Source organism: Chanodichthys erythropterus, chromosome 12, assembly GCF_024489055.1.
Source record: "Chanodichthys erythropterus isolate Z2021 chromosome 12, ASM2448905v1, whole genome shotgun sequence".
Classification (NCBI taxonomy): Eukaryota; Metazoa; Chordata; class Actinopteri; order Cypriniformes; family Xenocyprididae; genus Chanodichthys; species Chanodichthys erythropterus.
This window is the reverse complement of record NC_090232.1, coordinates 45,200,765-45,213,587: the sequence shown is the minus strand read 5'-3', so window position 1 is coordinate 45,213,587 and position 12,823 is coordinate 45,200,765. Positions and strand designations below refer to the sequence as shown.

At 36.7% G+C, this 12,823-nt stretch overlaps 1 protein-coding gene and 1 long non-coding RNA gene across 2 annotated transcripts; one reads left to right on the top strand and one right to left on the bottom strand.

Annotated features, from left to right (window-relative positions):
* Positions 1-3,910: 3,910 nt before the first annotated feature.
* Positions 3,911-5,942, bottom strand: LOC137032160 (uncharacterized). The gene is made up of 3 exons (XR_010896661.1): positions 5,106-5,942; positions 4,134-4,231; positions 3,911-4,004 (listed from the first exon to the last, which is right to left on the bottom strand). It is a non-coding gene; the product is annotated as an uncharacterized lncRNA (long non-coding RNA).
* Positions 4,854-10,924, top strand: avpi1 (arginine vasopressin induced 1). The gene is made up of 3 exons (XM_067403768.1): positions 4,854-5,019; positions 7,640-8,037; positions 10,661-10,924. The coding sequence occupies exons 2-3, from the start codon at positions 7,640-7,642 to the stop codon at positions 10,920-10,922; spliced, it is 660 nt and encodes a 219-aa protein (XP_067259869.1). The 5' UTR covers positions 4,854-5,019; the 3' UTR covers positions 10,923-10,924.
* The last annotated feature ends 1,899 nt before the right edge of the window (positions 10,925-12,823 follow it).

Sequence of the window (12,823 nt, the reverse complement as noted above, 5' to 3'; positions counted from 1 at the left end):
ATATCTGACTTCATATCTTGTTAAATATGAATATTTATTTTACACAAACACATCGTTTCACTTCAGAAGGCCTTTATTAACACTCTGGAGCCATGTGGAGCACATATTTATGATGAATGGATGCGGATGGAAACACTTTGTTCAGCTCATACTCATTGAACCATATCACTGCATTATAAAGCTTGGATGTATCAGGACATTTATTAATATTTCTGCAATAATGCTCATCAGAAAGAAGAAAGTCATATACACCTGGATGGCTTGAGGGTAAGTAAAGTTTGGGCTAATTTTCATTTGAAAGTGAACTAGTCCTTTAAGAGTTCCTTTAACTGGAACTAAGGGTTCAAGCCAAACCCCTGAAAAACAACCCCACACCATAATCCCCCCTCCCCCCCTTACACTTGGCACAAGGCAGTCCGGCAAATACCGTTCTCCTGGCAAACTCCAAACCCAGACTCATCCATCGGATTGCCAGACGGAGAAGCATGATTCGTCACTCCAGAGAACATGTCTTCACTGCTCTAGAGTCCAGTGGCGGCGTGCTTTACATCACTGCATCCGACGCTTTGCATTGCACTAGGTGATGTAAGGCTCGGATGCAGCTGCTCGGCCATAGAAACCCATTCCATGAAGCTCTTTACACACTGTTCTTGAACTAATCTGAAGACTAATCTTTGGAGGTCTGTAGCTATTGACTCTGCAGAAAGTTGGCGACTTCTGCGCACTGCATGCACTGACCCCGCTCTGTGATTTTCCGTGGCCTACCACTTCATGGCTGAGTTGCTGTTGTTCCCAATTTCTTCCACTTTGTTCTGATACCACTAACAGTTGACCATGGAATATTTAGTAGTGAGTAAACTACGATTGGACTTATTGCACAGGGGGAAACCTATCACAGTACCACGCTTGAATTCACTGAGCTCCTGAGAGCGACCCATTCTTTCACAAATGTTTGTAGAAGCAGTCTGCATGCCTAGGTGCTTGATTTTATACACCTGTGGCCATGGAAGTGATTGGAACACCTGAATTCAATGATTCGGAGGGGTGTCCCAATACCTTTGGCAATATAGTGCATGATGTCAGGAGCTAAATATTCGAATACAAAAAGCAAACTTTTGTTTTTAAAGGTTTTAAAATATTTCAGTTACACTACATTTGAACAATAACTTTTCTTACTTCTTAATAGTTGTGTTAAATGAGTATACAGATTACATCTACAGTAATTTTATACAGCATACATTTTATGAAAATATATCAATAAAACCTAAAAAAAATATATTTACAAGTTTTTAATATTTTCAAGATCGAAGTGAGATTTTTAATCAAAACTTCCAAACTGAATTATACATTAATATACATTAATTAATATAATTATAATTATACATTAATTAATACAGTAGTTAACACTATTGGAACACACAGCCTTTATACATAAAACTAATTTTATTTAACAGTTTGAACATAAAATAGAAAATGTTATCTTTTTTTTCTAGCGATTATCGTTGATTTGATTACACAGATCCTATTTAAACTGAGCTGACCTAGACAATGACGTCTCTGCATTCAATAATAAAATGCCTTAAACTGGAAATTCAGTGTTTAATCGTGTCATTATAAATTACTCTATTCTCCTATTTGATACTGTTCAGTGCTTTGGCACAATCTGTATTATTAAAAGCACTATATAAATAAAGGTGATTGATGGTTGATCTTTTGTTTTAAGGAATTAAATTGATGTGTAATTCCTTAAAATGTTGGCAAGCAGTTCCAATTAAGAAAACACTGCCTTAAAATAGTCAATCTGCTTTTTTATACAAATGTCACCTGTACACATTCTGGAGAGGTTGAGCAACTGTCCCCTCTCTCTGTCAGTGACGTCACAGTCTGCCTTTCCTACAGACCAGTTAGGACATAAAGTAGAATATTTACATAAAGTATAAAAATATATATATTTTAAATTTGATAAAGTATTTTAAGATATTCGGTGCAAAACAATTTTGATTTATTGTGAAAGGATAATTTTACTACGCGAGCAGCACGTAGGCAACAAAAGACAGAAGAAACCAATAATTTGTTACGTCTCATTTAGCAGACGCTTTTATACAAAGAGACAAGTAGGAGAGCATTTAACACACTGAATCCGGCGCGACGTGACGAGGTCCATACGGGTTCTGTTGTCTTTTGACGTTACAGTAACAGTTAGTTTAAATCATAACATGAAAACTTTATCGCGTGATTCGTGTCATTGCGACATACTGTAACATACTTACAGTGTGTGTTTGAAAAAAGGATGTAATCGTCCTTTGCTTTTTTCTGGGGTGCATTTTATCCCAGACGGCCTAATAGCAAAGTGAATGAACTAACGAAAACTCACAACAGCAACAAGAGATTTGAAGCTCATAGCAGACGCGCCCAAGAGATGATTAGCTCTGTGATTGGCTGAATGTTAGTTCACTCAAATCTAAGTAACAAATCAGAGAACACTGCCGGTGCCGGAAATATTCACGCTGGATCCCAAAAAATAAAAAATAGCAGAAAAAATACTTTCACTTTGATAGACAACGCGATGAAAAAAACGCCTCAGAAAACAGGAAAGGGGAGGCAACGTTAGCCTACTGCACTAGTGTCTCCTTCCCGTTATCTGAGGCGTTGTCCATCAAAGTGGAGACCCTTCACACTTTTGCATGTCCAAGATTATTCCCAATCAGGGGCGGAGCCATGGGGTGGCCAGGGGTGGCCGTGGCCACCCTTGGCCTAAGCTTGGCCACCCCTTTGGCCACCCCGCTCACAACCGCTGTTTCAGAATCAATTTTTTTTGTTGACAAGAATTGCGTTTATTTAAACGCAGAACCGTCTCTTTAAGACCACAAAAAACGGGAGACTTTTCAGACGCGCACTCCAACTTCGCCTCAGCGCCAGGCTCAAGTCAAATGCGCGCGGAAATGATACAGGTGCCGAATGAGCTTCAGCAGAACAACAGTGAACGGCGAACATTATATAGCTTACGTAAATGTTTCTCAACTGGTGGGTTGCAAGACGCGCAGTTTTCAATCACGCGCAAATATTGCGCGCTGTATATTAGCCTACTCACAATAAATAAAGCGTAAAAGAAACTACGAGCATGCAAAGTCGTAGTTCTGTCGTCTGTTAAGTTATGAAATGACAAAAAAAGCGATTAAAGCTGCATCAAAACTGTGCATGCATGTATGTAGGCCTATTTGAGATTTATGCGTCACATGTCAGATCACAATATAGGCCTAAGGCACAAACTGATATGTAATTTTTTTTAAATGCATAAATAAATGTAAGAACTGTACCTTTGTATTAGAAGATGCTAATTTTGCAATAATTTATAAAGTACAAACAAAAGTTATAACATTTAAATGCTTAAAATAATTAATTTTACATTCTGGCATTTATGTGCTGTTGACTTCTGCATCAGCAAATGGGAATTCAAAAGAGAACACTTTTTTTCTTTGTATGAGATTAATTTAGGTATGATAGAACTGTTCCAATTATTTATTTTGACTATATAGAAAGTTTAAAATTTAGTGTTTACTTTTTTGGTTAATTTTTGAAACAGAATAATCTTTGAACTACAGTATGTAGTTATCTGCATGTCTCGATATGCAACAAAGTTATTGGGGGTTTTGAGAACTAGAACAAGCTGACTGGACAAGTTGAAATTTAGCTATAGTGTGAGCCACTTTACTAATATGCCTGCAAGTGAGGAACGCAAAAATAAATAAATAATTAAAATAAAAAGGTCACATTCACTCATCTCAATTAATTAAGTACAAATGAACTGTATTAGTTGTGTTGTAGGCACAGTTCAGTACTTTATTGTCAGACTCGTTTTTATGTTGAAATAATGAAGATTTCTGTGCCACCCCAGACTGGTTGCTGGCCCCTGCCTGGCCACCCCTATGAAAAAATCCTGGCTCCGCCACTGCTCCCAATGAGATCCAGTTGTCAGGCGTGAGGAGTTTGATCTCAGACTCATCCTGCAGAGAACAAGTTCAGGACGTCTAGCTGTGAAATTAAATATTTTTCTCATGTTTTCATTTTAATAAAAATGTTTGTGGCCTTTAAGGAAAATAGGAGATAAGCTACATTGATGTAATTAGTTTTACCTGCTTCCATGAAAGAGAAGATCCATAAATCTATGAAATCCACCTCTATTTCTGCTTTATGAATCTCTGACTAAATCAACACTGGTCTGTGTCTCCCTCTGTTGGCGGAAATGCAAAAGACATAGCAAATTTATTTATGCTTAAAGCAAATTTATGTTAATCTTTTATGTTTTGTTTCAGGAAGCTAATGTTACGAAATGTAGCAAATACTTGGTCTTCTGCTGGGAAATTATTAAAACATTGAGAACTATAAGAAAAACCCTGCTCGAAACTTTTAATAATTTGAATCGCTTAATTCTTAAAGCCATTATGCCTAAATATTTTTATAGCCTATATTTGAACACTAAAATGAAAGTAACCGAGTTTTCTCTTTTTTCTCGAGACAGTTTCACATGTTGGCACGTGTGTGGCAGCACTGACGTCAATGAGGGATTGCACCTTTCTCAGTGTCTCTCTCTCTCTCTCTCTCTCTCTCTCTCACACACACACACACACACACACACACACACACACACACACACACACACACACACACACACACACACACACACACACACACACACACACACACACACACACACACACACACACACACACACACACACACACACACACTCTACACTACTTCACGGGACGCACACACGGGAGTATTGTGATTGGCTGTAAGAGGCTTGGAGGCGGGATCAATCCTCTATTCCAGGCTTCTCATTGGTCAGAGCGGTACAGTAGATGACGCGTCAGAGCGTTAAACTTTCTGCCCGTCGCGCTCGCCACAGACAGACACACACAGCCGGGCTGTTTACTACAGCCTTCTGCTGCTCAACACGCTGCAATTCCAAAGACACAACATGCAAATGACACGAAGACACTAGTTCAGAGAGAAACGGTGAGTAGATTTCTGCATAATTGTGTCGTTAATATTTCTTTCATTTGTTTTTCCTAGAGAGCAGCAAAGCGGAACAGAATTCACACCTAAAAATACGGTTAACGCGATTGTGCGCTTCGTGATCCTTCATGTTGTCGCTCATTTATTCTTGAACAGATGCTTTGTTGAATGCTATCATGTGTTTTCATTTGCGCCTTTGTTGTCTGTCCTCGCGCAGCTGTCACTGCGGATGTTCGTGCGCTCGTGCGTCACTGTAATGTCGTCACGTGACTCATCGTACTGCAAACTTCAGTGGGCTTTGTGGCAAATTACAGCAAATTAACCAAACTAGTTGTCTAACCGTGCGTTTATTTAGTATTTACCGAGACATTTGAGAAACGAATCTATAAGGTGCATCCAAACAATATTTACCTTTAAAATTCTACATTGTTTAACGTATCGTTTATGTTTTAGATGACGTCTTGTGACGTAACATCATCGTTTGTTACGCGTCAGCAAACGTGAATCATTCCTTTTCTGCCAAGACCAAATGATTACAAGCTAACTTAGACATTCATGTTTATCTTTTATGCCTTAAGTGGTTTATGTGAATAATAGCATACTCATATTTTGATTATTTTCTATAAGTACATACTATCCAGATGACCTGCTCCAGCATCTGAGCAAGTGTGCTGTATACAAAAGCATGCAATGTGAAATACAAATGCAATGTGCTCAAATTAACCTTGCATTTCCAGTGTGATGACTGACACCTTTTTGCCATTTTGCATGTTAGCACTGCATTATGCACACTGTTTAACAATAATTTGTAAAAGTAGTATACAGTGCACACTGTACAGTACAAAACACAAGTATTCAGTTCTGAACATAGACACTGTATACTATTGTTCAGACCAGCGGAGCATAAGTTTGGCAGGTTAGCTTTCCAAGTTATTCGCTACTAGTAAATGCCTCATAATGTGACTAAAACCTCTTTCCACACTGAAGACATTTCAAATGATCCTCGTATTGTGTATTCATTCATTGGCCAGAGGAGAACTGAGCCTGGTTTCTCCCAAGGTTTTTTCTCCATTCTGTCTCCTGATGGAGTTTGGGTTCCTCGCCACTGTCACTTCTGGCCTGCTTAGTTGGGGACACTTGATATTCAACAGTATTATTGATCTGCCTGTACTGAGGCTATCAGATGAGAACTGAACTGAACTGAGCTGGACGTTCACATCAACTGCTTTTAATAACTGATGATCTGAATCGACACTTAACAATGACACTTTTCTTTTAGAGCTGCTGTACTGTTTGCATCACTGATTGAATCATTATCCTGTTTTCACTGTAAAGCTGCTTTGAAACAATTTGTATTGTGTAAAGCGCTATATACAAATAAAGGTGACTTCTGACTTGATTCAATTTAGCCTTTGTTTTACCACTGAACAAGGTTTTTTAGGGTCATTAAAAGTGACACAGACTTGTTTTTCCCTGCAGTAATAATAGCCAGTGCTGCTGACTAAATGGCAGCTAATAGCCTTTGTCAATGGAGGTCAGTAGGTTAATTTCTGAATCTGCAGTGAGGTTTAAATACTCTTTTTCCATTGACGTACCAACTTAAGGCAAGACATTACAGCTGAATAGGGTTAAAAATAAAAAAAACTAATAGATTTCACCATATTTTCCCAATTAAATAATCACAGTACATTAAGACAGTTATTTTTATTACAAGGTTTTTTTAATGTAATGTAAAAAAATATGCAAATTTAATTAAATATGCACTAATTTGCATACATTTCCAGAACATAAATCTAAACACTTGGGCCATGTTCAAAATTGTTTCATTTTGTTGATATAAATGTTTTTACAGATGGGATTTTGTATTTCTCTTCATCACTTCATACATCAGAAAATACTTTTTTAGCCATAAAAGTACATTCTTACAATGTTTTTAGGAATAAAATGTTATATGGAGAAACCCTTCTGTAAAAACCATCAAAATATAGATAGGAATATGTTAGATTTGGTGTAAGTGCTGCTGAAGAAAAAATGCTAAAAATACACATTTTAGTAGAAATCTACAGATGCAAATAGATAAAATAAACACTTAAATGTGTATTTTAGATGTTTTAATTCTACTAGTCTGAAAGAAGACGCTATAAAAGCAATATAGTACGGATCCCCGCACATGACATCGAACAAAAATATATATTTTTATCCCACGAATTAAGAATTTGTTCCCTCATTTTACTAAAACATGACCAAGTTATACTAATTTGTTCCCTCATTTTAAGTAAAACAAGCAAGAGAACAAATTATTACAACGTAGTCACATTTTAGTAAAACGAAGAAACAAATGAATAAAATTAGGGAGTTAATTCTTAATTTGTGGCCATGATACACATTTTAATCCATAAAATAGCCCAGAATCTCAAAATAACAATCTTTTACCTGAAGTGTCTTGCCATAAGCTCTTTTAGTAATAAATAAATAAATAAAAGACAACACAGGAAAAGTGTTTGCTTAAAAACATCTTTGTAGCTATATACAAAATTATTTCATACAGAAAGTTGCTTGTCTGCTTCTCGGTAGTGCTATATACCGCCTGACCCTTTGACCTTCACCTCTTGCTCCACAGATGGAGGACGTGGCCTCAGCCCCTGTTCTCGCAGGCCCGTCCCAGCCCACGTTTTCCCGCCCACCGGCCTCAGAGCGTCGCACCCGCAAGTCCGGCACGGCCAACATCTTTCAGGGGGTGAACCTGCGGCAGCTCAAGCGGCTCTTCCAGGCGGCGGGCGACCCGGATGCCGAGCAGAGAGCCCGCATGGTGTGGGGGAACCGGAGAGCTGCGGCCGGTGAGGACGGGGCGGAGGGGGAGGAAGAGGACGAGGATAGAGGGATGGCGGAGGTGGAGACGGGTTTGGCGCAGGCGCTGGTGGGACTCAGAGTCCGAGCGCGGAACAGAAGCGGCCTCAGGGTGGAGTCTCATAAAGACACGACGGGAACGAGATGGGTCCGAGCGTTTGGACACCTGAGGTGAGAGAGACTGAAACTAGTTATTTCTGGATATGAAAAAAAACATGAGAACATAGTATTCATTAAAGCATTTATGTGTTTATTCTAACCTCTAAATGTAAGTATTAAAGTGTTAGTTCACCCAAAAATTAAAATTCTGTCATTTATTACTCACGCTCATGTTGTTCCACACCCGTAAGACATTTGTTCATCTTCGGAACACAAATTAAGATATTTTTGTTGAAATCCGATGGCTCAGCGATCCAACAATGACACTTCCTCTCTCAAGATCCATTAATGTACTAAAAATATATTTAAATCAGTTCATGTGAGTACAGTGGTTCAATATTAATATTATAAAGCCACAAGAATATTTTTGGTCCACCAAAAAAACAAAATAACGACTTATATAGTGATGGCCGATTTCAAAACACTGCTTCATGAAGCTTCGGAGCATAATGAATCAGTGTGTCAAATCAGCGGTTCGGAGTGCCAAAGTCACGTGATTTCAGCAGTTTGGCGGTTTGACACGCGATCCAAATCATGATTCGATACACTGATTAATTTGTGCTCTGAAGCTTCCTGAAGCAGTGTTTTGAAATCGGCCATCACTATATAAGTCGTTATTTTGTTTTTTTGGTGCACCAAAAATATTCTTGTGGCTTTATAATATTAATTTTGAACCACTGTACTCACATGAACTGATTTAAATATGTTTTTAGTACCTTTATGGATCTTGACAGAGGAAATGTCATTGCTGGCAATGGAGGCCTCACTGAGCCATCGGATTTCAACTAAAATATCTTAATTTGTGTTCTGAAGATGAACGAAGGTCTTACGGGTGTGGAACGACATGAGGGTGAGTAATAAATGACATTATTTTCATTTTTGGGTGAACTAACCCTTTAAAGTTCTGCAGTTAATTCAGGCCTCAGTCATACAGACTCAAACTGAAATTATCTAAAAATAAAGGCTATTTATGGTTTTGTAAACTGTCACTTAGAATGTAACCAACATCATTGTAATACTCATATACTGAAATATAATTCCTTCAGGTAGCCATTTAGCTATTTACTGAAATGCAACCATGTGTTCAACTAAAACTGTCAATGAAAGCATCTTTTTTGGGCGAATCTCACAAAAACTGTCAAGAACATGTTCAGGTCACATTATACCTCAAAATCAAAAGATAAACAATGAGATAACATTTTCTGCATAAAGCACATTAAAGGATTAGTTCACTTTCAAATGAAAATTATCCCATGATTTACTCACCCTCAAGCCATCCTAGGTGTATATGACTTTCTTCTTTCTGATTAACACAATCATAGAAATATTAATAAATATCCTGATGCATCCAAGCTTTATAATGGCAGTGAACAGAGATCAACGAGTATGAAGCTAAAGAAAGTGCATCTATCCATCATAAACGTACTCCACACGGCTCCAGGGGGTTAATAAAGTCCCTCTGAAGCGAAGCGATGCGCTTGTGTAAAAGAATATACATATTTATGTTATGAAGTGAAAATATCTAGCTTCCACAAGAACACCTTCCGTATTCAACGTATGAAGAAAATGTAAAACTCTTGCAGTTAAAAATACTTACGCTACATCCTACGCCTTCCCTATTCAACTTATTGAAAAAGGTTAACTGACGCAACGCCAGTTTAAACTTTCTTTGTACGTTGAATACAGAAGATGGTCTGGCGGAAGCTAGATATTTTTTACTTCATAAAATTCTCAGTACTTCCAATGCAAAAATAATATTGATACATATTTTTGTGTTTAATAATATATATATATATATATATATATATATATATATATATATATATATATATATATATATATATATATATATATATATATATATATTATTTATAAAACAAAAACAATACTCATTTTCATTACTTGGAATGGAAAATTTTTTTTGAAAAACCTCATTCGATGCAAAAATAATAATTAATTATTTATATTGGTATTTTTTTTACCAAAAAACAAAACAAAAACAAAAGCCTCATACTTGTTACTTGTAATGTAAATATAATAATAATACATAATTTATATTGATAAACTTTTTTTAAGATAAAAAAAAACACTGGAGAAAACCTCATTCTAATTACTTGAGATGCAAAAATAATAATGGTACATTATTTATACCTGTAATGTATTTATACATCATATTGGTATTTGTTTACTGCCTTTATGCTGATTGCAATAACAAAATCATTGTAATGCAGTTTTTTAGTTTACAGTACAAACATATTTCAGAACAATGAGAATTACACTCACACAAAAGGTGCTTAAGTGTCATAAAAAAGTTTTTTCTTTTGTTCCTGGAGTAATATGTGACTTGGACATGATTTTGTAGGGTTCATCCTCGTAGATTTACTTAAGTGTCTATATAAAGCTTCACTGTCACTGTGTGTGTGTGTGTGTGTGTGTGTTGATGGAAACATGCTAATCTGAACAAATGTAGGTCATGTGATCAGCCACAAACCTGCCACACTAAACACCCTGTAAATAGACAAAAATATCCAGGCACGGGTCACACACCTGTGAACATTAGACATGATGATCATACATATACATAAAATGATCTGCATCTAATAAGTTGATGCATTATTATTTCATCATCCATAAGGATCAACGAGTGCTCTCTGGGACAGACGTCTGAAGTCATAACTGGAGAAGATAATGACGACAATGATGATGCTAATGATGATTCATCTGCTTTGGGAGCCTGTGGAGGGCAGAGCTCTTCTGAAGCTGGATCATGTGACCAAGATGAATTCCTGTCCCCAGAGGAGGAGGAGACTCAGGGGCCCTCGGGCGGCCCCCGATGGAGCTGGAACGCCGTTCAGGAGAAGGACCCCGAACGCTACCTGCATCGGATCCGACACTGATGCCGGCAGAAGGAAGTGGAGCAGTGTGGGATTACCGCCGCCTGAACGCATTCAATCAGATTACAGCCTGAGAGACTCTCCGTCACCGCAGATTTACTTGAAGCTGCCGCCTCAATCAAACGCTAGTCTTAATCGAGCAATGATCAACACTACAGCACCTGCAACAGCCCGGAACTGACATTAACAATAATCCCGCAGGATCCGAGTCCTGCTGTACCTTAATGAACTGTTTACGGGTTTGTGCCATTCTCACTAAAGCAGTCAGACACTATTAGAGGGTTCGTTTACTCAAAAATGATCATTTATACTCATGCTCATGTTGTTTCAAACCCCACAAAAGATACTCATGCTGCTCTTTTTTACAAAATATAAACAGTGTTGACTTCCAAAAAAAGACAAAATCACCACAAAACTGTTTAGGAATACAGCTCATGCACTACATTCAAAGTCAGATGCATATGTAATATACTACATGAGTCATTTTAACTATGTTTTTGGTCATTTTTCTAGGGATGCACCAATATGAACATTTTGGCTGATACTGATAATTCTTTATATTTGAAAGCAGATAACCAATATGTTGGCCGATAAATCCAAATTTTTATATAATTTCTGGGAGCCTCACATTAAAAGCCATGTCTCAGGCACACATATAATGTTATGTGCTGTTATAATGTTCTCATAATTTATGTATTTATGTAGCCTATATTACAGCACATCTTGCACTTAAGGGAGACACTACAGGCAAAAACACTTTTTTCATACACCTGTCAATTTTGAGATTTTGAGCTTTTATAGTGTTTTTTCAGACTGGTGGAAAGAAAACATCCAAAATACACTTTTAAGTGTATATTTTATAGCACTTTATTTATTTCAATTACAGTAAATGTCTTTAAAGGCCATCTTCTCAAAATGAGTTTTTTCTCATGCTCTGAGTCAGAAATCTCCACTTCAGCAGAACTTATATAAACCAAACTATACAGTTTTATAACTATTTTCTAAAGGTTTTTACATAGAGGGTTGTTGATGTATAATTTGCCTGATTTACTATTTTTTTTAAGGAATAAAATATATAAAAATTTTTTTTTTTTTTTTTTTCAGGCTGTTGACCATATTTTCTGATTTATGGAGTGATAATAATAATAGATATCCAAAACCCCCTCTGTAAAAACTAGAGATGCACCGATATATCGGCCAATAAAAGCAAATTTTCACATGGTAGGCTATCGATCGATAGTTTAAAAAGAGCCATTAGTCAGGGCCGATATATCCCGTCAATCAAAAGAGGGCAGGGAAATGCTTTGTGTAAAGAAAACGCTAGTAATTATATGAATTAATAACATTCAGAAAGTTAAATATTAATCTTCAGAATTTAGTTAATGTGTTAATATTGAGTGTGTTTGTTTATAACTGATATACCAGTTACTCTGAAACAAGTTGATGAAATGGAGAGAATAAAGTTTTTATTTGCATTGCTTTCAAAATACAATGATTATTATTATGAAATTATCATTAACTTAAAAGAAGGTATCGGTATGGGCAGGTATCACTCTGCTGAATAATCGGCTGTTGGTATCGGTGCATCTCTAGTAAAAACCTTTTTACTCTAATGTCAAAATAATGAAACAAGAATTTTTAAACCTGATTTCATCCAATATTCAGTTGAAATGTATGCAAATTAGGGCTTATTTAATTAGATAAGGCATAATTTGCATATTTAAACAATTCAGTCAACTTGTGATTCCAATCAGATTTCAAACCATTCAGAACCATCATGGTGAACAGCATGCATTTAAATCGTCTCAGCTGAAGGAAACAATTATTTATCGGCTTTAATATATCGGCCAAATAATGCTAACATTATAAATTAACATATTTGCCGATACCAATATGGTGGCCGA

Excerpts from the sequence above, each read along its gene's own strand:
- avpi1 (XM_067403768.1), top strand. The coding sequence starts at position 7,640 with ATGGAGGACGTGGCCTCAGCCCCTGTTCTCGCAGGCCCGTCCCAGCCC. Across the intron at positions 8,038-10,660 it reads CGAGCGTTTGGACACCTGAG|GATCAACGAGTGCTCTCTGG; the intron begins GTGAGAGAGACT and ends ATCATCCATAAG.